General features: G+C 36.3%; 1 protein-coding gene across 1 annotated transcript in view; it reads left to right on the top strand.

The window, feature by feature from the left end:
- Positions 1 to 26760, top strand: part of LOC148943735 (chitinase-3-like protein 2) — a 66549-nt gene extending 39789 nt beyond the window's left edge. The window contains exons 7-9 of the mRNA XM_089101659.1: positions 20481 to 20795; positions 23923 to 24102; positions 26455 to 26760. Of these exons, the coding sequence (XP_088957785.1) occupies positions 20481 to 20795; positions 23923 to 24102; positions 26455 to 26688 (729 nt within the window). The 3' untranslated portion in view covers positions 26689 to 26760. The remainder of the gene's footprint in view (positions 1 to 20480; positions 20796 to 23922; positions 24103 to 26454) is intronic.
- The last annotated feature ends 919 nt before the right edge of the window (positions 26761 to 27679 follow it).

Below are 27679 nucleotides of genomic sequence, written 5' to 3'. Positions count from 1 at the left end.
CAACTAATTTTTTTCGCAGAAAAACCTCTTAAGATCAGTTTTTCGCTCAGCTTTTTACATTTATTTTTAAATCTGTGTAATTACTGCATATTTTTGTATACCTAAATAATCAGGAATAATAAGCTGAATAAGTGATATTTGAATGTATATTACTTTCAAGGAATGGAAAATTAATTACTTCAAAATTAAAATCATCCGTTTTATTATATATTTTAAAGACTAATTTATTATTATCTGAAATATTAATATTTAAATCTAAGAAATGGTCAGAGTGTCCTATCCCATAGCTAGGCTCCAGAATTAACTCTTGTGGATAAATATTTTTTGAAATCTCAATAAACTCTGCACAATTTATTACTAAGAGATCGTCCAGATATCTTTTATTATTTGAAAGGTTATATTTTACATTGATTGGGCTATTTTTATTTATCATATATATAACCTATAGAGCGGGGCACCAACCAACGGCTGCATTGTCTATGGGTGAAGTTTTCAATTTTTAGAATTTCTCCTGAAGTAATTTTCTCTCTGAAGAATTTTCCATCTATGCAGCTTTTTGTGGCGGTCATCTTCCATTAGTATCATAATCTATTGGTGAAACCTTCCATGGCAAGGGAATTGACTACCCACGTATGCAAATTTTGGAAGCAATCATAGAGCTATGTAAATCATGTTGCTCTTTTTAATAAATTGGGGTTAGAAGCAATTTAATTTGAATAGTCTTTTGTATTCATGCTTTATTCTATCCCTCATTTTGATGTAAACCTTTTTAATGCTTTAAAATTTTTATTCTATTAGTGTATTGTTTATTATGTCAAACTGTATACTTTTTAGTATACTTTTTATACTTTTTGAAGTATAAAAAGTATTTTATTATATACGTTTTATTACTTTTTATTATTATATACTTTTTATTAAATTTAATTTTTATTAAATTTCAAATTGAATTCAAATAAATGTAATTAATGTAACTATTATAAATTAATTTTACTAACGGTTTTTAATTATTTTTTTAATTTTATTGTCGGATGGCATAAGAAATCATGAGTTTTTTTGAATGACAAAAAAAGTGGGAACATCTCTTCAGAATGTCAGAAAAGAAAAAAAAAACAAAGAAACTTTGTCTGATGATGAAGAAAAACAAATAGGTTTTTCAATGACGTAGGACCAGGCGACTGCTCGGTGAAAAGAAATACATTTTGTTTAAATCTATTCCGTAAGAATTCTTTTATTTTTTTTTTAACATTATTCACTTTAGACACTAAAACCATTAGGGTTTTAGTCGTGTCGGTATTTGTTACTTCATTAATATAATATTTTTTCTAAATTATTGAGAAAATTCCTATAATACGAATTTTCCCAAAGTAATATTATATCTAGATAATTTTTTTCACGTCGGAAAATCAACCAACATCATTTAAAAGCAATTTTATTAAACCAACAATAATCATCGAGCAAAGTTCGGCTCATTATATACAAACTGTTATTTTAATTTTTCGGCCTCAATGCGTAACATTTAATACGATACGATTGTCTGATCCAAGACTCACTTCAGAGCTATCAAAAGGGAACGTCTTTCTTTAAAGACATGGAAACAACTAATTTATCAACAAACAAATCACGTTTTGAAACACAACCTACTTATGTTCAAGGCTTTCAACCCTTAAGGATCTCCGATTTCAGTCAGCTTACAGTTTATGAAAAAATATTAAGGGGTCTTGGAGAGAAAAACAAATTTTCCCAAAGTTGTGACCTGTCTGAATCGTTTTTTACCACTGGAAAGTGGCAGTATGCCAACTTTCATAAGAGATATCGTGCTTTTAGTAGAATGCTAAGTATGGATTTGCTCTCTCTATGTTCCTTCCTGTGCTATTTGCTTACTTTACGTTCTTTGGCACCTTTCCAGAGCATGTACCTATGTATTTGCTCTCTCTATGTTCCTTCCTGCGCTATTCTAAGGTTTTATGTTCCTTCCTATGCTATTCTAAGGGTTTATGTTCCTTCCTAAGCTATTCTAAGGGTTTATGTTCCTTCCTATGCTATTCTAAGGGCTTATGTTCCTTCCTATGCTATTCCAGGAGCTTATTTTCCTTCCTATGCTATTCTATAGGACTACGTTCCTTCCCATGCTATTTGGGGATGCTATGTTCCCTCCCATGCTATTCTATAGCGCTATGTTCCTTCCTATGCTATTTTAGGAGTTTATGTTCCTTCCTTTGCTATTCTAGAAGTTTACGTTCCCACCAATGCTATTCTATAGCGCTATTTTCTTTCCTATGCTTTTCTAGGAGTGTACGTTCTCTCCTATGCTATTCTCTAGCATTATTTTCCTTCCTATGTCATTTTATGGGACTTATACACGTAATTAATTAAGTTTTGAAACTACATGCTATTTGCTTGCCTTATGTTCCCTTAAACGTTTGACGACTACATTCGCGAATACATTCACGCCTACAGGAATACGCAGTTTCGCGTGCACATTACAAAAAAGCATGCAAAACCTATAAAGTGATTAAACACGTTTTGAAACTACATGCTATTTGCTTGCCTTATGTTCCCTTGGTACCTTTCCAAACAAAGTGATAAAAAAAGAAAAAAAACATGTCTAGCAACTTCGTTCATCGTGATAGTGTATAAAGTTTGAAACCAACGCCTGAGGCACTACAGTTTGACGTGCACATTGCAAGAAAGCGAGCAGTACGAGCGGGGTTTCCCCACACAAGTTTGTTTCAACTCCACGTTTTCAACCAGACTGTTTTTTTAGACAACCTCCACTTTTTAGGGCCAATCAGAAACAGTGGAGGTTACTCAATATACGATAACTCGACTGGTGATTGGATACAAATAAAAAGGAGTGATTTTCATTTGTCCTTGAGATTTTGTATAAAATACTCATGCGTTACGATTAAATTTTTATAATGTTTTAACATACCATGGATAATACATTAAATAGTATTGACATTGAAGATATGGATACATCAATTTACAATGTAAGTTCAGTTTACTAAGTTGTCTTCATTTATTTCCAAATAAAATCATTTTACCACCCCACTAGTAAATTCAAATTCAGGGGAATAGCCCCCCCTCCCCCCAACAATACAAACTGCACAATATGATAAATATAGTCGATATAAAACGTAGATACGCTCTTTTTTCTATTTTGCAAACCTCATCTTCCCTCCCCTCTGTTTACAAGTTTAATTCATTACAAAATAGTTCTTTTGTTCAAAATGTCCCTTTCCCATCGTGAATTTAAAATTTGTTGTCTTTTTCCGATCTAAATAAAACCACCTGTGTTTATCATTTTTTACAAAGGAGCGATTTCAAAACAACATTTGGAATGCGCATTATCTGAAATTATTAATACCACATGTTTATGGATAGCGGCAAGGGTTTCCTTGACAAAGAGAGATTTTATTCGGGCCAAATTAGAGGGAGATTCTTTGTGCAGACTAATTTTTTCTTGTGTAAAAAGGGGAATTGTTTTTCCAGACTAAATTTTGTCTTGTATTTTAAGGAGGAGGATTCCTACAATTACTCTCCCCCTCAAAAGAGAGCTAAGGCTAATGGCGTTACTCCAATGCAACAAGTTGGAGATAGCTGGCCCATCTGGAGCCACCCACATCCATTCCAGACCGGTGCTGCCTGCCCAAGACCCACCAGTGCCAGCCCCTATGCAACCGGGTGGAAAGCTGAAAAGAGAGTGGATGATTGCTCATAACTTTATTGCTACACAAGATTGCGAGGTCACCCCCTATAAAGCATTGCCGGGCCCTTCACGACCAAATGAAGGACGAGAATGATGTGGCCCCGACAGCCCTCAACATGCAAGCTGCAAATATAAATGTGAGTTTTCAAATATTATTTCTTGCTAATGATTCTTTTTCCCAAGTCAATTTGAAGGACTGAGAATTGTACCGCTAGACATAATTCCAGATTCTAATTTGCATAATAAAGGCTTCGATAAGAGATGCGAGACTTAACGGTTTCAATTTTATCATTTGCTCCGGAAAATCTTGAAAATAACATACTACACATTGAATATAGGCTATTTTTAGGAGATGTCATGATTTTCACTATTTTATTGTGTGTGTGTGTGTGTGTTTGTGCGTGTGTGCGTGTGAGCGTGTGTGTGTGCGTGTGTGTGCGTTTGTGCGTGTGTGTGTGTGTGTGTGTGTGTGCGCGAGTGTGTGTGTGTGTGTGTGTGTGTGTGTGTGTGTGTGTGTGTGTGTGTGTGTGTGTGTGTGTGTGTGTGTGTGTGTGTGTGTGTGTGTGTGTGTGTGTGTGTGTGTGTGTGTGTGTGTGTGTGTGTGTGTGTGTGTGTGTGTGTGTGTGTGTGTGTGTGTGTGTGTGTGTCCCCAGATGTCCCCTTTTGTAAATAAGCTTTTTGATTTACCGATGCTTTAATCCCCCCTGACCCCCCCCCCCCAATTCTGAATCTGAATCTCAATAAGTGCTAGAATTTCCTCGATATAGGTATGAAGAAAATTTACCCGGTCTGTTAAAATGACACTCCTGTCAACCAGGTTTTGCTCGGGGGGATTAAAATCTACGCAAGTGACCTAGAGCAGATTCCAACAAATAACACACACACACACACACACACACACACACACACACACACACACACACACACACACACACACACACACACACACACACACACACACACACACACACACACACACACACACACACACACACACACACACACACACACACACACACACACACACACACACACACACACACACACACACACACACACACACACACACACACACACACACACACACACACACACACACACACACACACACACACACACACACACACACACACACACACACACACACACACACACACACACACACACACACACACACACACACACACACACACACACACACACACACACACACACACACACACACACACACACACACACACACACACACACACACACACACACACACACACACACACACACACACACACACACACACACACACACACACACACACACACACACACACACACACACACACACACACACACACACACACACACACACACACACACACACACACACACACACACACACACACACACACACACACACACACACACACACACACACACACACACACACACACACACACACACACACACACACACACACACACACACACACACACACACACACACACACACACACACACACACACACACACACACACACACACACACACACACACACACACACACACACACACACACACACACACACACACACACACACACACACACACACACACACACACACACACACACACACACACACACACACACACACACACACACACACACACACACACACACACACACACACACACACACACACACACACACACACACACACACACACACACACACACACACACACACACACACACACACACACACACACACACACACACACACACACACACACACACACACACACACACACACACACACACACACACACACACACACACACACACACACACACACACACACACACACACACACACACACACACACACACACACACACACACACACACACACACACACACACACACACACACACACACACACACACACACACACACACACACACACACACACACACACACACACACACACACACACACACACACACACACACACACACACACACACACACACACACACACACACACACACACACACACACACACACACACACACACACACACACACACACACACACACACACACACACACACACACACACACACACACACACACACACACACACACACACACACACACACACACACACACACACACACACACACACACACACACACACACACACACACACACACACACACACACACACACACACACACACACACACACACACACACACACACACACACACACACACACACACACACACACACACACACACACACACACACACACACACACACACACACACACACACACACACACACACACACACACACACACACACACACACACACACACACACACACACACACACACACACACACACACACACACACACACACACACACACACACACACACACACACACACACACACACACACACACACACACACACACACACACACACACACACACACACACACACACACACACACACACACACACACACACACACACACACACACACACACACTCACACACACACACACACACACACACACACACACACACACACACACACAGAGACACACACACACACACACACACAATAAAAATGCTGTTAAAAATGCATATGTAAAGCATTGCAGCCCTGTTTCAAATTTGAAACCCCGAACCCCTCCTGTAGCCGACAAATATGGGTGGCATTTTATTTTGTTACCCCCGCCCCCTTAGACTAAAGTTTTTTTTATATCTACTGAGATTCAGATCCATGTGTTCAATGTATAAAATTGTGGACCCACTTCTTCTCTCGTTGAACGTGTCCAAAGTTGATATTAATTTATTAACCCAATTGAAAAAGTTACCCTCAAATTTATTTAGACCAGGGTAAAAAGTTTGATTGCCAGTTGAAAAATGAAAATAAAAAATGTCCCCAGATTTATCGGCTACAGGAGGGGTTCGGGGTTTCAAATTTGAAACAGGGCTGCAATGCTTTACATATGCATTTTTAACAGCATTTTTATTGTGTCTGTCTGACTGTGTGTGTCTCTGTGTGTGTGTGTGTGTGTGTGTGTGTGTGTGTGTGTGTGTGTGTGTGTGTGTGTGGGTGTCTGTGTCTGTGTGTTTGTGTGTCTGTCTCTCTCTCTGTGTGTCTGTGTTTGTGTGTGTGTGTGTCTGTGTGTGTGTGTGTGTGTGTGTGTGTGTGTGTGTGTGTGTGTGTGTGTGTGTGTGTGTGTGTGTGTGTGTGTGTGTGTGTGTGTGTGTGTGTGTGTGTGTGTGTGTGTGTGTGTGTGTGTGTGTGTGTGTGTGTGTGTGTGTGTGTGTGTGTGTGTGTGTGTGTGTGTGTGTGTGTGTGTGTGTGTGTGTGTGTGTGTGTGTGTGTGTGTGTGTGTGTGTGTGTGTGTGTGTGTGTGTGTGTGTGTGTGTGTGTGTGTGTGTGTGTGTGTTTGTGTGTGTGTGTGTGTGTGTGTGTGTGTGTGTGTGTTTGTGTGTGGTGGTGTGTGTGTGAACGTGTGTGCGTGTCTGCGTGTGCGCGTGTGCGCGTGTGCGTGTGTGTATGTGCGTGTGTGTGTGCTATTAACAAAATTTGTAAGTTATTATGCACCTGTTTTATAAATCATGCTATAAGCAAAAATTTGTAATTTATTATGCATTTGTTTGATAAATACGAATCCAATTAAGAAAAAAACGAAATTAAACGGATAGATTTGTAGGAAAAGGAATCTGCTTCTAGTCTGATCGCTATTTTTTGTGGATGGCTAGATTTTTAGAAAAAAAAGAGTCAGTTTTTTTAATGAGCTATTTTATTGCTATTAGTCAAACGTTGCGATGTGTGTACGTGTGCGTATGTGTGTGTGTGTGTGCGTGTGTGTGTTTGTGAGTGTGTGTTTGGGTGTGTGTGTGCGTGTGTTCGTGTGTACGTGTGCGTGTGCGCGTGTGCGTGTGTGCATGTGTGCATGTGCGTGTGTGTGTGTGTGAACGTGTGCGTGTGTGCTATTAACAAAATTTGTAATTTATTATGCACTTGTTTTTTATAACTAATGCTATAAGCAAAAAATTGTGATTTATTATGCACTTGTTTTATAAATAATGCTATAAGCAAAAATTTGTAATTTATTAGGCATTTGTTTGATAAATACGAATCCAATTAAGAAAAAAAAATTGTTTGGTAAATACAACTAAGAAAAAAAAATAGTATGTTATAATTGTGATAAAACTTTCCTCAAAGAAACAAAAACTCAATCCATTCATTTTAAGTTTCAGGGGGAAGCTGCAAAAACAACTGCCTTCCCTGGTCCAGGACTTCAAAATATCATGGGCAATTGTCCCCTCTCAATGGATGATGTTAGTGAAGGTACGTCATTTAGTATCCCACTGGATTTTCAATTTACAACTGAAGAAATGGACAGCCTTATGCAAATTGTTGGACCTAATGTTTCCGGAGACATTTTTGACGATGACTTTATAGTTAGTGAATTGGATCCTTTGCAAATAGGTGGAAGACATGAAAATAGTGTCACGTCCCCGGAACTACGTGAATTTTATTTGTTGGAATCTGCTCTAGGTCACTTGCGTAGATTTTAATCCCCCCGAGCAAAACCTGGTTGACGGGAGTGTCATTTTAACAGACCGGGTAAATGATCTTCATACCTATATCGAGGAAATTCGAGCACTTATTGAGATTCAGATTCAGAATTGGGGGGGGGGGGTCAGGGGGGGATTAAAGCATCAGTAAATCAAAAAGTTTATTTACAAAAGGGGACATCTGGGGACATTTTTTATTTTCATTTTTCAACTGGCAACCAAACTTTTTACCCTGGTCTAAATGAATTTGAGGGTAACTTTTTCAATTGGGTTAATAAATTAATATCAACTTTGGACACGTTCAACGAGAGAAGAAGTGGGTCCACAATTTTATACATTGAACACATGGATCTGAATCTCAGTAGATATAAAAAAACTTTAGTCTAAGGGGGCGGGGGTAACAAAATAAAATGCCACCCAGATTTGTCGGCTACAGGAGGGGTTCGGGGTTTCAAATTTGAAACAGGGCTGCAATGCTTTACATATGCATTTTTAACAGCAGCCCATAAAACATTAAAAAAAAGATTCAACAATAAAAAATCTCGTTAGACTTGCACGTAATGGTGGAGACAATTTCCCTAAAGTAAATTTTGATTGTTTAGAGGGAAAGTATCCGGTTTCGTTAAATGAAATAACCATGTTTGATAAAGCAAACGAAAATCTCGGGTTGGGGATGGTTGTTCTTCAGTATGACACAGAATTTGAAATGGGGGAAAGAAACCAAATAAAAAAGGGGTTTTATATTCAGTTAGGACACCGTTGGTAGATTATGTAAAAAATTTGGGTTTGGGTTATCTATGAGCCCCCCAAAGACGTAAAAAACCTATGGTCATTTTTCCCCGTTACAGCAATAAGTCGACTCTTATCCCAAGGCAAAAAATATGGGAAACGTCACTATTGCCCCATGTGCCTTTCTCCATTTAAAATTGAAAGAACATTCACAGATCACATGAGATATTGCAAACTTCATGGTAATCAAAGAATAGAAATGCCGGCAGAAGGCAAAGATACTTTACAATTTCAAAACTTTCAAAATTCCCTGCTACAGGTTGATAAAGTATGTTTGGCTTGGGAATCAAGTCTGTTGGTGCTATTACACCAATCAAAACCAAAAACAGTCAAGGTAAGTAAACTGTTTACATGCTCATCGGAACATAGTCGCAGCAATGCTATTAATGGAATCTATCTGAAAGAGTTTTTTTTACTATAGATGAGGAGGGTAGTATTGAAAGGTTGTTGATGTCTTTAAAAGCAAGGACAACTGGCGCAATTCCATAGTGGCGTGACTTCAACCACCAAAAAACAGCATTCGATAAGGAGGCACGTGCGTTAGAAAAGAGGACAGTTTTTAAGATTCCTAGAAGTGGTCCTGTCCCATAAGACGCTGTCCAGGGTCATAACCGTCTCATTGATTCAGATTTAAATGGAAAAAGTAGCCTTCATGAATGGGCTAACATTTCATTCGATTTAGTAATTAATCAGCTACTCTTTCTTCCATTTTTTATACACTCTTCTAAATGCAATCTAATTAGTATACTACTACAAATGGCCTATATTCAAAGAAATGGAACAGCGCATAATGCATGGCTGATAGGCAGCTTTTCTAACAAAATAATTACTAAATCGTTGGAAAAGTAACTTGTTTTGGAATTTATGCGGAGATATATTGAAGATGACATTGAGTACACGAATAAAATTCGCTTAGTTCTAAGATTCTTCTACAGTTTTTTCCCCAAATCATTCAGCAAATTAATTCAAGTGCAGAAAAATGATGTCGGCTGAAAAGCTTTCCCCCTTCTCAAGCAATAATTTCCAAATTATTTACTATTTGTTGACAGTCAAATGGGTGTATCCTCTGGTTTACTATTGTTCCCTACCAAGATTCATCAAGGAAACTTTTCCATCGATCGAATCGTTTTACGACAGTCTAAACGATCTTAGGTGCACCCCTGATGAATACAGATTTCCTAAAAAGTTTAGGCAGAGGGAGGATGTAAAAATGGGTTTGACTACTGTAAACCATATTTGTCGAGTGATATGCTAGTTTTGTTAGACATTATGAGGAAAAATACGGACAAAATCTATGAGCAAATTAATCTTGATTTAGGACATTATTTTTCATCTCCACATCTGGTATTTGACCTCATCCTAAAAATTAGCGGGGAAAAAATTAGACCAGCCACTTACTTCGATTAGCCCATGCTAATTGAGTGGTCAATGATGTGTGGATACGTTTTTCAGGGGGATTGTATCTTGGAAACTGATCCAACGGGAGTAAAGATAGGAATAAAATCGAATGTAGTTTTCCTTGATACAAATAACCTCTACCCCTCGGACATCTCCCATTATGGGCTACCTTTTAATGAATAGAAGAGGCTCAATGACCCTCAATGTCCCCATGTCCCCAAAATTGACAGTACTGAGGAGAATGGAACGGTTGAATGGCATTTTGAAATTGATGGGCCGATACCGGCGGAGCTTCAGGATTCAGAAAAGGATTTTGTTTTTGCATGAAACAATAGACTTCTTACTGGGGATATCTTGAGCCCTCGCAATAGACATTTAGTCAGGGTGAATGGATTGCATTGGTCACCTTCAAAAAAAATACTTATTGCTGACCTTCTGCCAAAAAAAAATATTGTTGTACATCGTATGGCTTTAAAATGGATATGCAGCGATGATTTCAACGTTATAAAGATTCATAGAGCCCTTCAGTTTAGTCAAAAATACTGTCTGAAAATGTTCGTAGACAATTCTGTCAAGAAACGTTCTGAAGCGCAGACGAAAGCCGAAGAACAAATTTATAAGCTCATTTTGTATTTGGCTTTTGGTAAAATGTGCGAGAGTGTTCGCAATAGGAATCGTTGTGACGTCGTGACCAATCCCAAACAATGTGCTCGAATTATTGACGATCCAAATTACACTCCCTTTACAATCATTGCGCCGGACATGGTACTATTGAATAGAAAGAAAAGAAGCATTGTATTAAATACAAGTATTTCTGTAGGCAGCGTGATCTTGGAGGTCTCTAAGAAGCACACGCTGGGAATTCCGCTACAATGTGGCTGAGATATAGTCGCTGGAGAAGGGGTAAGTAGAAGTCACCTACGGGGACACATATTCCCTACTGCTGAAAGTAAAAACCTCACACGTACTTAAGGCTTTGGCGCACGGTGAAATCATTAGCTCGCGGATGGACTTAACCAATTGGAGTGGGCTTTACCCAGAGCTAGTGAAACGTCGGGCGCCAAATCAGCTTTTATTTTTTAAATCAGAAACGGGAAGTGACATGATTTCCCGTGGTATGTTTGTAAGTCCGAAGGAGTACTTTATACAGACACACGACGAGGAAATCAAATAACGTTGCAAAGGAGTACCCACGCGCTATGTGGATAAGAATTTCGACATGGACATCTATAGGAATTGTATTGTTCAAAATACAATTCCACGAGCCAAATTGCTGGCAATTCGTTCACTCAACTACAGGAACTTCACTGTAAATATAGAAAAAATTGCCATGAGTACCATTTCCGACAAGTTCTATGTTTGTCAAGACGGTGTGACTACCCTCCCCCTAGGACACTATTTAACTTCCGACCGAGCTGAATGTGTTAGCCATAGGGAAAGTCTCGGTTTGAGTAAAGTTCAATAAATTTTTCCCAAAACCTTGGGGGGGGCTTGCGGCCGTGGGGGGGGGGGGCGGCCGGCCGCCAGCGGGGGGCGCACCGCCACTACCAAAGTTATCTTTTTTGTACTTAGAGCAGATTTTTTTGTGCTTTTGTAAATATACATGTTGCATTGAAAAAAAGTCATATTATTCAGTGTATTTTTCAATAAATGCTGTATTTGTAAATAAAGTATATTTATTATAGTGCTTTTTCTAGTGCATTTTTAAAATAAATGTTTTTTATTATAAATTAAAAAAAAGTGTATTTTTCTTTGTTTTTTGTAAAGTGCTGTTTATAATACAAGAAATATGATTCTTTATTGATATTGTTTACATTATTATTCCTTAACGGAATAGTAGTAATAGGAAAATTATTTAGTCATTAGACAACTATAGTCTACAGTTAGTTGTCCAGGTGAACTGTTGAAGGGAACATGTATCAGTTTAAAACACCATTCTGATCGTTTCTGTGTGGCCCTTCAATATCGGGCAAAACGACACTCTTTAACTAAAATAAATAAAAATTACTATAAAATGTTTGTGGAAAATTCGAAAAAAACTAAGATTGCTATAGTATTTGGCAGGAGTCAAACAATAAAATAAAAGAAATTTGCACAGAGGGATAGGTGCAGCCACAATTCATAGAGGGACTTGATTTGTTCAGAACTTCCGAATCCATCTCTTTGATGATCTTTGCTGATCCGGCAGAATCTATTGAAAAATGATCCCAGGATATAATGCACATGCGAACCGTTTGCCCTAATCACGAACAGATCTCAATTACTCTGTTTCCACACAATATCTTTCACCAGAGGAAAGGTATGTAAACACTTGCATTTAACTGCACCCATTATATCATCTACAGAGTTCTTCGTGATTCTAGTTCCCTAAGAACTCTCAATAAACAAATCTATCCAGGCACCCTCAAATTTCTGCTCTCAGCGTACAATCAGGCAACTAATAAACCCTACGGCTACATCCTATTGGATCTTAATCAAAATACACCCGAGGATTTGTGTGTAGTCACAGATATTTTTTGACAATGAAATTACATTATATCTCCCCGTGAACAGTAAAAAGACCTATTAGTTGCTATCATGACACTGAAGAAACTACATGAAAATAGACATTTATTTTTAGTTCTAAGTACTTCAAAATCCCCACTTAGGAAAGCCATACTCAAACATGGTATTGACAATGATTTAATTAATCTACTATCTGAACTTTGTTTAAATTTGACCGAGGGCAATGTTCAACTGCCAGAAGTAGTTAAGTAACAGGCAAAGCAACATCGATCCATTGTACGTACATTGGCCTCTAAAAACAAAGGAAAGAATTTAAAAAGGAAACGACTTCTTCAGGCAGGCGGTAGCTTTTTCAAAATTTTACTGCCAATAATTGCAGGACTTGTAAACAGTTTTCTCTAGAGAAAATGGCCAAACACTATAAATTGACTCCAATAGAACTCGCTCTCTCACCCGTGGAACACTTTGAGGACAATCTGAGTAAATTCATTGACAATGAGAATATTGAGGATGATAAAAAACTGCTTTTACTTCAAGATGCACTTTGCCGAGTGGACAAACATAAGCCCTATTTTGCAAAGACCACTGGTATTGATCAAAAAAAGGAATCATCTCCTCAGTATTCTGCTGCTGCTGGAACAAAATTAAAGACGTTGTATTTGTATTAATTTTTGTTGAAATTTTGAAATCTATTCCCACACTCATTTCGTGAACAAATTAAACGACTCCTAATTTATCTCATGGAGAGTGGTCAAGATCATATTCAAGTTGATAGCAATGGGGAAGAGATTATAATTCAAGGCAAGAGCTATAATCCACTTGATTTAATCTATGATATGGCTACAAATCGTAAAGGACTATTATCATTTGACGTTCATCTATACAACTTTCTAAATACATTAAACTTCCCCAAAAGCCTTATTAGCAATAGGCAAATTCTAAAAAAAATTAAATGAACATGCACCAACACCATTAAAATATGAACATGAAAAAGAAGAAGAATATTTTAAATCAATTTTTGAAAATACTAGCACACCTAGTGGAAACTTGACAATAAGGAGGGGCAGTACACCATTGATAGCTAGACAAAAGCGAAGACGTATCAAGTCAACGTCACCACCACCACAAACCACCAGTATACAAAAGGGTAGCGGACGTTACACTACAAGTTTACATTCAAAATGGTTGAAGTTCTGAAACGTGCTTATGAAAATATTGGTGAAGTGGGGAGTTTAAATTCTTCCACCACTCTTTGCAAAGTCACTGGTATTTACACTAAAAGTATGCACGACTATCTACAAAATGAATCAAGTTACACTCTGCATAGAAATCATAGAAATCTTCGTGCTAATCATTATCGAAAAACTAAAGCCTTTTCCCCATTGCATTTAATGCAAGCAGATCTCCTAACTCTAGATGAGATTCAAAGACGTCACAATACACCGTACAAGTACATTCTACTTGCAATCAGTGTTTTTATTCGCTATGCATATGCCATTCCATTGCAGTCAAAGAGAGGTGTTGAAGTTGCTCAGGCCATTGAAAGTATTCTCGAACAGGATTCGTATAAAAAAATTCAAACGGATCGCGGTAGTGAATTTGTTAATCCTCATGTTGCAAAAGTACTAGCGAAATATAATAAAGTGATTTTTGGCCGAAACTCTCTCCCGCCATCAAATTCGATGACGGAAAGTAAGAAGTGGCTCTTGTCGACTGTATTCTCAAAAATACCTATGACATCCTGAGAAAGGATCGTGTGTATAATATAAAAGTTATACCATTCGATTGGTCACTCTTTGTCGACTATGAATTGGTTGAAGCCCTTAAAGCTAGCGAATATCCAGATGTTACATTGAGATATAAAGAGTATGGTACTATGATGGATTTATGTCGTGAAATCAATAGAAAAATCTCATATCGTAGGAATGGTACATTCCATTTTAATTATTCAATGGAACACGATAGGATTTACATTACATCACCTGTTGACACTGAAATAATTCAGCTCAATGATAATCTGAGAGACGTTCTTGGCTTTAAACAGAATATGATCAATGGGAAAAACGCTGGCACTGTTTACGGGATGGATCAAGTTATTTTTTCTGATTATCCACCTGGTTTCTCCTCGGACTCTTGCATATTTCTCTATGCATCTTTTGTGGAAACATCGAGAGTTGGTAATTCAAATGTCCCCCTCCTACGTGTTCTTGAACGAAAAACAACTCATGAACTTGTTCATCACTATAATATAAAGCATCTTCAGTATGCTCCTCTAAACACTTCGTATTTGGAACTCATTCAGTTAACACTAAGAAGTGAATTGGGTGATCCTCTAGCAATAACAAAAGGTTTAGCAGTGATTACATGTCATTTTCGACCCATTGTCGACGAAACCACCTAAAATGAACAATAACAGAATTCCAATTGTCTGTCCCGATATCGATTGCTATGTTGGTGCTCTGAGTCCACGTCAAATAGGCAATAGATTGGACTACTACGAGGGCGTACTACAATATCTGTCTATGGTCTTGGTAGCTGGTTTGCTAGGCTATTTGGTTCTGCACTACCCCTTGCCAGAAAATATCTTGTACCTGCTGCATCAAATTTTCCTGCCTCAACACTACAGGCCTGGGGGTCGGGTAAGAATTTCAAGGAGAGTGTTAAGGAAAAATATTAGATCTTCAGCAAGAGCCGTTGGTGAGCAATTAAAATCTCATCAAAATGGGAAGGGCTTGAAAAGGATGCGTGCGCCTCATTCACTCATCAGTCTCTACCCAGGCGGGAAGCGAAGGACATCAACAAGGACTTTGAGAAATAAAACAACGAAGACCAATAAGAAGAAGAAGAAAAAGAAAAAGATTGTTAGATCAAAGAAGGATTTCTTCTCTTAAGATGACTTATCTCCCCACAAGGAATCACATCCATCAATCAGTTCCTCATTGAATCTGTTCAATGCTGAAAATGTTGATGTCAGTGTCAAGTATGGCTACTATGAACAACTTCACCCCCAGCAACCCCTCTCAGAAAATATACACTTTCAAATATTTTCCAATGAAGACTATTTCATTGATTTGTCATCAAAATTTATTGATTTAAATGTTGCAGTGAAGAAAAAGTCAGATAATACAACTCCAACTGCTGCCGATGGTTTCTTCTACGAAAACTGTATTCTACGCAATCTGTTCAAACAAATTAATGTATTTATTAATGGAACATTGGTGAGGTCTAGCAATAATTTATACAACTATGCAAGATACATACAATTTATGATGATGACACCAAAGGCATATAAGGAGTTTAGAGGGCAGTCATTGGGCTATGAATATCGATCAGAAGTTGATTCTGATGGTGAGTTGACTACTTCAGTGACCCAGGAGTATCATTTAGGTGGAAAATTAACTCATGAGATATTCAATATATCCCAATGGTTACCCCCCAATGTCAAGATTGACATAAAGTTGCAACTAGCCCCATCGAATTTCATTTTGAGAAAAACACTTCCTGCAGCACCCGAAGCAAATGTCATTATCACATCGGCAATTCTCCACGTTCGAAAACAACAGGTTCTGAGCTCTGTGGCATTGGCAGTGGAAAAGCTAAGAGCCAATGGCAACAACATTAAACTTCTTGTCCCCCTTACGATCATTAATCAACGTCACATTGCCACCGGTTCTCGTAGCTATACCGATTCATCAATTATCAATGGAGAATTCCCATCAAAATTGGCTTTGGCCTTTGTGAAGACTGGCAGTGCCGTTGGATCCTGGACTGAATCCCCCCATGATTTAAATTTTTTCGGCCTATCTAGCCTTGTGTGCAAAGTGAATGGTATTCCACTGTACACTCTATAATTTGACAAAAAATCCTATAGAACTCTGTACGAGTTGATCATGCAATCCCTAGATCATGACTCTCAACTATTTTAAAATGGAATAACCGATTCAATGTTTTCAAAAAATCTTGGCGTAATTGTTTTGGACCTGTCGGGGACCCAGGATATGAGCATAGTACGAACAGGGGATGTACGTTTAGAGTGTACATCTGCTGATGCTTTGACTGAGAGTATCACGCTAATATCATTGAGTCAATCTGAAACCTATTGGGAAATCACACCCGACGGCAGTGTTCTACTAGACCTAGCACCATGAACACAAATAAAATAATCAATATATTTAGTATGGATCCATACATGTTCTAGTACAAGTCCTATTGCATACCGTCGGACTTCATTGAAAAAATTCCAAGTGTTAACAATACCCTAATCATTGCTAATAGCAGTCCATCGACTTCGAAGACTGGCCATTGGCTATGCATCTTTCAAACAGCGAAGAATATTGAATTTTTTTATCCTCTTGGCCTATCGTATAAATTCTATACGCCATACATCAGCAAATTTATTGAAAGTAGTGGGAAAACTATTCTTCAAAATCAGCTACGAGTACAGGATTTAACTCCCGAGACCAATAGCTGTCATGAACTACTCTTTTTCAAGTTCAGATACCATTAGTGCAACTAAAGGCGCTTACTTCATACTTGTGTTAAATTACCTCAATTGAACGACTTTCTACTGGAAAATGTACTCTTAAGCGTGTATAATATTGATTTTAGTGCCCTAAGAATAAAATGTTCTAAAAATGTATGTGAAATTGTTCATTAATAAAGGAAAAATGTATGTACATGATAAAACGACTTTTCTACTCTTTAGATTTCATCTTCTACTAGGTATTTGTCGATAACAACTAATGCAGGTAGATTATCTGAATTCACAGTATACTGATCCTGATGTGCTGCAATGTCAGTGTCACATTTTCTACAATAGAGTGTAACTTCACTCTTGTCATAACTCTTTGTATAGTCAATGATACTATTCTCATTCATTTTGTAGAATTCAGATGTTTCAATCTGCCTTTCGAAACAATTTCACAAACAGTGTCCTCAAGTGGCGAATCACATTCCGTCACAGCCAAATAAAAATCAGTGGGCTTATAATCATAGCACTCATTGTCTTCACAGCGCTGATGTAGAAACCATATTCTTTTGTTGGTCCAACAGTTGAATCGCTGACCCGGCTCCTCCTCCCAGAACAATCTAAAACCACGACGATACCAATCTCGTAGCAATAAACTAAAATCACGCTTAGGATTCTTTCTAATCATACCAGGATATGTATTCTCCCACTGATTAGATTTATCATAGTGGCAATTCGAGCATAGGTACCCTCTAGGATGAGAGTCACACACCTCTTCAAGACAGGAATTACAACCTTTAATTTGTACAGAATATCCTCTATGTAATTTACACGGGTTGCATAATCTACACTTTTCATCATACTCATCAATCATTGTGCAATTCTCACATGATGACCAGCTGCCCAGTGTGTACATGCATAGTGGACATGTATGGAACATTTTTTCATGTGTTAACACTCTCACTGCCACAATGAAACTGAGCTATCAACAACAACAAATTGAGTGGGATAGAGAGAGAGAGAGGTGTAAATCACGGGGAGGAACATAAACCCCTAGAATAGCACAGGAAGGAACATAACCTCAGCAAATCCATAGGGCTATGCTCTGGAAAGGCGCCAAGGAACATAACCTAGGCAAATAGCACGGTAAGGAACATAACCTTGGCAAATCCATAAGGCTATGCTCTGGAAAGGTGCCAAGGAACGTAAAGTAAGCAAATAGCACAGGAAGGAACATACAGAGAGCAAATCCATACTTAGCATTCTACTGCTGTTAGCCACAAAAAATTTATAGATCTCTCTATACAAGACCGTATTCAGGGGGTGGGGTTACTCGGTTTGAACCTCCCCCCCCCGAATTTTTTGACCGAGTAGAAAATAAGTCGAAAATTAGTAAAACCTAGATAAAAATAAGTAAAATTAGTCGAAAACTGAGTCAAAAATTAGTAAACCCCCCCGCCGAAAAAAAATCCTGGATCCACCCCTGTCTCTATATATATACAATCAGTTTTTGTTTAATAATGTAGGATTTGGGAATTACAAAAAATGATAACGGAAGATTGAGGGGAAAAGAAGTTTGTCGCAAAATACTTCATAATGGAAATAATTGACCAATGATTCCTTAGAGGTTCCCAGTTGATAATTTGCCTGTGGAAGGTAGTGATTGGTTGACGTGTACCCTACAATCGTATTATGTTCTATGTGGAATACGTGTTTATTAACTCCGCTTTAATTAGTGGAGGGAGATACTGTGAAATTATAGAATCTTTAGAACTACGAATAATAATTTATGTCTATTTTTGAATTTCTTATGATATATTTTGTTGCTAGGAAATATATTTGTTTAAGGAAATCGTATTTTCTACGCTGATATTTCACATTGTATCAGTACATACGATCATTTTTTAAATGGTACTACTACCCCCTGATGGTTTTCTTGTCCAAAAGTATAATAGCTGTATTATATTAGACCCCCACAAAATTTTTAAGTAGCAAATACAGTAACAATGACACTGATAGTCTAAATTGATTAGTGGAAACCTACACAACCATGCATACCTTAAAGTTAGCATAATTTTTCATAATTGTCAAAATTTTCAAAGTCAAAACTAGGTTCAATTTCGATGATATGATATATGCATGTAGTTGTGTTATTTGTGATAATGGCAGGTGTCAAACTGAAAAAGGGGATGAAACATCAGCAAAAAAACTAAAGATATGTGACACCAAATCGTAAAGGGAAGTTTAATTGTCTTTTGAAGGTATAGCTGTTCTAGGAAATCAAAATATTCACAACATTTGAATTTTTTACGAATAGAAAGGGTTGTCAGATTTAATTAAATAGGCACTTCCTTATTTTCACAGTTCAACGTAAACACTGACGAAAATTGGTGATTACCATAAAACCCTAATGATTTTACAAAATTCTGGTATTAATATATTTAAGATTACTTTCGGGGGATCGAAAAAAATTTTGACTTGATCTTTAAGAGGCACTTTCACAAATAAAAGATAGATACAAAAAAGAGATACATATACAAATGAAGGCTTGACTTGTATTTTACAAAGGTAAAACTCTGCATATTTTCCAAGAGTTTTTAAGAATTAGGTTAATTTTACTGCGTAAAAGCAATTCTGCCCATTTTTAATGTAAAAATAGTGCACACTCACGGTACCAACATTGACGACTTACTGGGGAAGGGAGTGGTCCACAGTTGTGATGAACAAGGGATTATGGATCTTGATTTTTAGATAAACCCTCTGTTAATGTTTTATTATGTGTAAAACCAAGTCGCTTGTATTTTACTAAAGATATTACTTACTGACTACACATTTAGATAGATTTAATTCATCACTTATCACACCTAATATAATGGATAATTACCCCGCTCTAGGTTTAAGAAAAATAAGAAAAAATTCTAAAAATGTTAATTCTGGGTCTAAGAAAAATTTCTTACGGATTCCTTGTGCCTCATTCACTTATATATCCTAACTTTCATACTTTTCTTTTAAGAACTTTTCCTTGAACCATTGGCTCAATAATGGTGCTGATCCTGCCAAAATCCAGCTGGGAATGGGATTTTATGGACGAGGCTGGTCCCTGAACAACATTGAAGACAATGGACCATACGCTCCTGCAAATCAACCAATTCAGGCTGGGCCTTACACAAGGCAAGCTGGAATCTGGGGCTACAACGAAGTTTGTGAGCAGTTCCTTGCAGATCCTCAGGGGTGGACTGTAGTAAGAGATGAATACTATCAAGCACCATATGCATACAATGGTCGAAACTGGATTGGATATGATGACATGGAGTCATTAACAAAAAAGGTAAGCTTAGGTTTAGAAGGGCTTCCATAATCTCTATTGATTTATTACCAGAATACATACCAGATTATACGATAAAAGCATTGCAATCCACCAGTAGGTAAACGTCCATCAGGCATCTAGAAGGAATGTTGGCGGTGATAGTAATCAATCAGTTTAGAGAAGTAGAACTAAAAAAAATCCTCTGGTGCAGGATATAATCTTAGGAAATCTTTGCTGGAGACATGGACGAAAAAACAGCCCGAAGCTGACAATACCTCATGCTCCCTGTAGTCGATTATGAACCACTTTGCCCATGATAATAAATAATCATTGGTCATATACAAATTATTTAGTAATTGACATACAGGGAGAATACTTTTTTAGAAGCTCCTGGTGCAATTTCTTCAACACCATAAGCAAAATCATCTAGGGCTTATTTTCGTGCGTTTGTAGCTTTTAACGAAGGAGTAACACCGCTTTTAAAGTCTGACTATCTAAATTGATTGATTCCATTATTCTTGTTAAAATATTTTGACTAATGATGTTGATTGAGTAGGGGGAAGTCAGGAGAACATGTACCCCATCCTAGATTTTTTTTTACCCCCGTAGATGTGGAAAAATACCTTTTTTTTGTAATTTCATAAGAAAAACTGGGAAATTATAACCCTGTACTCCCCCCCCCAAAGTGCCCAGATTTTGGAAACACATATTATATTTTAGTAAATTGACGCAACTGATGGTGGCTGTTTATCTTTCTCTGCATTTCAATGCTTAATTTTTATTATTTTATGTTTGTTTAAGTAATAAACTCATGGTAATAAACAGTAATAAACACAATATGTGTCAATGTCATGGATGTTTTCTCAGAGAAGAAAGGATCTTGAAGCTTATTACCGAACCACCTTCTAATTACTTGGGCATATTTGGCTACCATAAAGGATGTTTTTCTTTGACAAGGAATACCTCCTCAAGAGTTTTTTCCTCTGTCTGGGGTTTTTCCTCTGGTACGATATTCCAAAAGAAAGTCAATTGTGTGACTATTTGTGCTGCTTACTCTGCAACGGAGCGAGTGAGAAGAGTTTGGCTCATGGTGAAGTGCAGAAGAACACTTAGTGTGCATTCACCGATCCTGTCGACAATGCATGAGTGTGTCTCCTCCGTGCGTTGGCATTTAATGTAGGGTTTAAGGAGCAAACTGGATGAAGCGTAATACGGGACTGAATGGTTAAATGCGGAGACTGTCCCGTGTACACGATACTTATGGTAAACCTATAACAAGTGCTTGCTTCTGAAATTTAAAAAGACGTGAGAATGGAAACACCTTGCCGTTCCAGTGCAGCCACAGAAAATTTTTCGGCAACAATTAAGGCCTAAAACATTCCAAAGAAAGAGAAGTTTCGGTTGTTTACTCCAAGTGCAAAACAAAAATTTTGTAAAGAAAGGAAATATAGATATAGAAGATATATAAGAAAATATAAACGTGTAAGCAAAAAAGTGTGTAGGACTAAAATTTTCATTTGATGAGTTAATTTTGCCTTCTTATTACTTAAATTTTTTTTCTTAATAAACACTTTGGACCTGTGAGAAGGAGATTGAAAAAAAACTTTCCTTAAATTTCAGAAACATTGAATTTGATGGTCTAAGCACAGATAAACAGAGACTTTACTTATAAAGAATTGTTGCTCAAATTTATTCATAGTTTACACTGGCTTACAATTTTATACAAAGGTCAAATCAGGCTTTTTCTTTTCCACACTTGCTCGAAATGTGACATAGTTATAACGGGTCAATACAGCAATGAGTTAAAAGCTGGTGGTATTTGATTTCCCTTTCTTTCATGTGCTTAAGAAATAACGAATATGACTGACAGAATGATGTTATAATCGTGAAATAATAAAAGTTGTATAATGAAGTTATAAATGTTGATATGGCAAAACAAAGGGATTGGCTGAGATTACAAAAATAAATCAATGGAATTAAAGGGTTTCTTTTAACATAAAGGTACAAGACAGCATTCTCTCTTTATCTTTTGGTCTAATTTTGATCAAGGTTACGTTTTTTTCATGGGTGTTTTTCAGTTCTTTTTTAAATTAGGCAAACTATTTTGCATTAATAGAACACAATGTCGAACTTTTAACTTGAAGTATTTTACTTATTAACTTGAAAGTATTTAATTATTTTTACTTATTAACTTTTAACTTGAAGTATTTAGCAAAAAAGGTAGACTTTTCGGATATTAATACTACTTATCAAAATTCAGTTTGCATAATATTAATTTCTGTTTTCGAGGGTTGTTTTTAAATTGTTGATTATTGCTATAAAAAAAAACAAAAAGAGAAAAATTGTTTTTATAGTCTCAAAAAAACCACCACCGTTAATAAACTAGAATTTCTAATGTGTTTTTACATAAACTGGAACTGTTGGATTTAAAGGATGATCGGTCAACCGAATTCTTCTCAATTATGCAACAGTACTCCATTCCAACGAACTAACTTATCGGCACTTATGATTTTCATGATTGGTTATTAACTTGTGATATTTTACAATTACAAAATATTTTTTGCAAAACTCTCTCTTGGAAGAAATTTAATTTCTATTGTGAAATTCTCATCCACTTTATTTGTAATAAGTGCATGTTAAGATTTGAAAAAAAGTTTATGTATGAAGTTTTTTTTAATTTCACCATTGGTGTCACTAGAATATGTTAATTCTCTTATATACCTTCTCTACTTATACCTTTTATAGCCTCTACGCTACGGCATCTCTATTCTGCTTCCTTATTTGGTAAAAATTTTAACTTTTGTAGAAAAATTTTGACCTTTTATTAATATGCTTTCTATTTACTATCGTAAAATTACGGTCATAAAGGCTGTTTGTCCTCTTTTTTGGCTATATTTACTATCCTGACACAACAACCACCCATGAAAGTAGTCATGTTCACCCCTACAGATTTTGCTAGTTTTGCGGAGGAAATCACCAACCTAAAATGGAATGACTAATCTGTCCCCTGTCAGAAATTGGTTTTGAACTATTTTCTGAGGATTTTTCGAGGGGGGCAATAATTTCTCAAGGGGAAACTCACTTCCAAACCATTCAGTAAAAAGTATGACTAGGCAAATGCGTTTTAATAATAGTATTTTATATATAGATGGAGCTTATTGACACCTATAATCTTGGAGGGGGAATGATTTGGTCAATTGAAACAGATGATTTTAGACAGAAATGCCATAGTGGCTCATTTCCACTTACAACCCACATTTATGAGTACCTGAATGGACCAATCTTTCGACCAACAACAACACCTTGCGTCGGTGAGCACTGTACCACGGTAAGTTATTAATTTTGGCGTGTTTTCAATAAGATATCTTCGTTATAAGACAATTTGGGAGGTAGAATTTAGAACTAACTAAAACTTTTTGAAAAATAATACAAATCCAATTTTTTCATTTTTGTTTATGTTAACAATCTGAATTTGTATTTCTGTAAAAAGAAAACAAATAAATAAAAAATCTGCAAATTTGTTTCTATAGCTCTCAAATGTTGAGTTAAATTTAAAACTGCTGTCTTGAAGTTAAATATAATAAATTGACCATTTAAATTAGCTTACAAAATTAGTTCAGACCTTGTCTTTGTTTGAAAAATTTCATATAGGCCTATTAATTTTAAGTAAAATTTGAAGCTAATGTTATCAATATATTCTAAAAAAGTAATAAAGGTTTCGTTTGATTTATAGTAGTATTATTGTTTATAGTATACCTTATTGTTTATAGTAGTGAATTCCCATCCTATATCCTTCTTGTACTTGATACACAATGAAACCCGAATTTATCTGTCCTTTTGAATATATGAGTAGAGTAGGGAGAGTGGCTAAGGGGAATAGAAAAACGGCAGGGGAATTTCTGTTTTGTATTTATGTAACTCGTCTTTTTTTTTTAACAGAAAACCTATCAAACTAATAGAACTCATACGTGCAGTGTCAAGTACTCCTGTCTTAATAGAAAATTCTGTTCTTACTATTTTGCTTGATGAGTTAAATCCCAAATCTTACTGAATTCCCATTCGAATGTCGTCCTAGTATGTGGTGTGGATGCATTTTTCATCACTGATTTCAAATATCGAGTGACTGTTTTAGAAATATGTCTGAACATACCATGATATTAGTTTGTATTTTTTCAAGCGTCTGATCCTCTTAATTTTGTAATCTTATAAACCAGGTTTGCTGGCATCATTTAAAAAAACGAAGAGAAATTAAAGAAAAGAATAAGTTTTTTCAACTTAAAGTAAGGAGAAACATTAAAGCTTAAAACGAACAGAAATTACTACGTATATAAGATGTGTTGCCCCCCTCAAAATCTCTCTCTTTACGCTAAAGTTTAATTTTTTTCCCAATTCCTTTAGAACGACTCCTGATCCACAAGGGCCATTTAATTTGAACAATAACAACCTTTTTAAGAAGTACTAAACAACTTTAGCGTTAAGAGCAAGGTGCTGAGGAGGGGCCAACACCCCTCATATACGTATCAATTTCTGTTCGTTTTAATTCGTTTTAAGTTTTAATGTTTCTCCTTACTTTAAGTTGCAAAAAAAAACTTTTTTTTTTATTTAATGAATATAAAGATTAATCGCTTGATCAAGAAATTTGAAAACAGAAATTTAAAAAGCGTTACAGCACATAAGTGAACAATTTTAAATGTTTTAATATTTTAGGAATTATCCAGAACCAAGAAGATTTGGTCTCTATATTTTGCATTTTTTTTCGTAGAAAGAAAAACCTCAATGTTAATTTGTAATTTCAAATCGGGGATTAATTATTTATTTTTACCCCCTGCATATCTAGTTTGTCTTTCAATTTCTTTCATTTTGAATGTTGTTGGATAGCTTTCCAACATGATTACTATTATATATATTAAAAATAGAGTATAATATCAAGACAACCGATAAAATCCTTTTTTTTGGGGGGGGGGGGATGGAATGGTATGGGAGTAATGCCGACTTCCTTTCCTGCAGAAGTGCCTGTTGCAAACTTACTGAATAGTTAAGCTACTTTGTTTTAATAGAAATTGAATAGACTACCATCGATTGAGAGGTTGCATCTGACCTTTTTTTTAACGACCTACCTCCGTATAATTGGCAAGCGAAGATATTTTCCCGTGCCACTTGGAGTTTTTGCTGTCTTAAATGTGAAAATATGGTAAAAATATGCACGTGTTAACTAAGGAGTATTTGTAAGAATTTGAAATATCATAGTCATAACTATGTAAGTACAATTCTCTTAGAGATTCAAATTTTACCCATAAGGATAAAGAAAATAACTGAGCTCAGGTTCTGAAAAAAAATTTCCGTCAACCCGAAGTTACGCTAGATTTTGATATTGTGATCTTAATATTCACAGTTTAGCAAAATAAAGGCGAAGTTGTCATCACCTATCTTTTTAGAAAGGTCACAGCACGATAGCTTTGCCAATCATATGCTGACCACCCAGCTCGATTACAAATATGTTACAGTTTATATTTAATTTAATTTATTATTAACAATTTTTTTAATTATTATCATTCTTTCATTTTTATTTCTTAGTTGTTTGTTAATTGACAATGTTACTATATTATTTTCCCCTTATGTATATATTTTTCGTTAGATATTTATTATATACTTATTTACATTTATATACTTATTTTTAAAGCCATTAACAACTACTCCGACAACAACCCGTCCGATATACACTGGTGAGCCAAATGATCAATGCCCACACGAAGGTTATTTCAAAATCGATTGCCAAAACTATTATTACTGCCAATATAATCCTGCAAATTCAGAATGGATCGTCAGTTACTTCAGATGTGCTGATGGGACTGCGTATAACTCAGAAACGGGCCGGTGCGAATGGGCTAACGAAGTTCCTGGTTGTGAAGCATAATTATTTGGTGTTATATATTTTGTTTCAGACTACATTATTTTCATATTACAATTTTAACTTATAAAATTTGAATGCATTGTGGGTATTAAAAAACATAGGTTAAGAAGACAAATGACAGAAGGCTTTCTGATGACAAGATTAACCTAAACATTAAAATACCAAGAAAAGTGAAAATGGAATCTGAATATTTGAATGGGCCAAGTGGAAACTTATACAGCCATAGAACTTATACAGCAGCAGAAGTTATTCCGTGCATGAAAGTGGCTGTTCCCTCCTCAACGCCTCGCTCTTTAGGCCAACATCTTTCATTATTAAAAAAAAAAAATATAGTTGTGAGAAAGTCAAATTTTAGCGTAAAGAGCGAGTCGTTGAGGAGGGGACAGCCCCATTCATGCACGGCATAATTTCTGTTCGTTTTAAGTTTTAACGTTGTTCCTTACTTTCAGTTAACAAAACTTGTTTTTTTTTAACTTTTGAACGTTTTTGAATTAATACAGGTTTTGATTTTGGTTCACCGTACATGAATAATTCAAACAAAATTTGAATATTAATTTTACTTTTATTTGGTTAAATGGCTATCCCGAAACCTGTTTAATTTTATTTACGAATGTTTTTATTAGTAATAAATATACTTAACTTATGAATTAACTTACGTAACAAACTTCTACATTCATATATTATTAATACATATATTAGAGGGTTCGCCCCCTAAGCAATACCTTGCTCTTTAAGCTAAAGTTCGAATTTTGTTCCAATTCTTTAAAAATGACCGCTTAATCACAAATGCCGTTAATTAGAATAAATAGCTCTTATGAAAGTACTAAATAATCTTTAGCTTAAAGAGCGAGGTATTGACTAGGGGGGTGAACCCAATCATATACGTAATGTTTTCTGTCGTTTTAAGTTTTGATGTTGCTCCTTACTTTCAGTTAAATAACTTGTTTTTTATATATATATATAATATCTGATATTTTTTTAAATAATGCTGGGA

This window comes from Artemia sp. Qi Xiang Cuo, chromosome 15 (assembly GCF_049724085.1).
Source record: "Artemia sp. Qi Xiang Cuo chromosome 15, ASM4972408v1, whole genome shotgun sequence".
Lineage (NCBI taxonomy): Eukaryota > Metazoa > Arthropoda > Branchiopoda > Anostraca > Artemiidae > Artemia > Artemia sp. Qi Xiang Cuo.
This window is presented reverse-complemented; position numbering and strand designations above follow the sequence as displayed.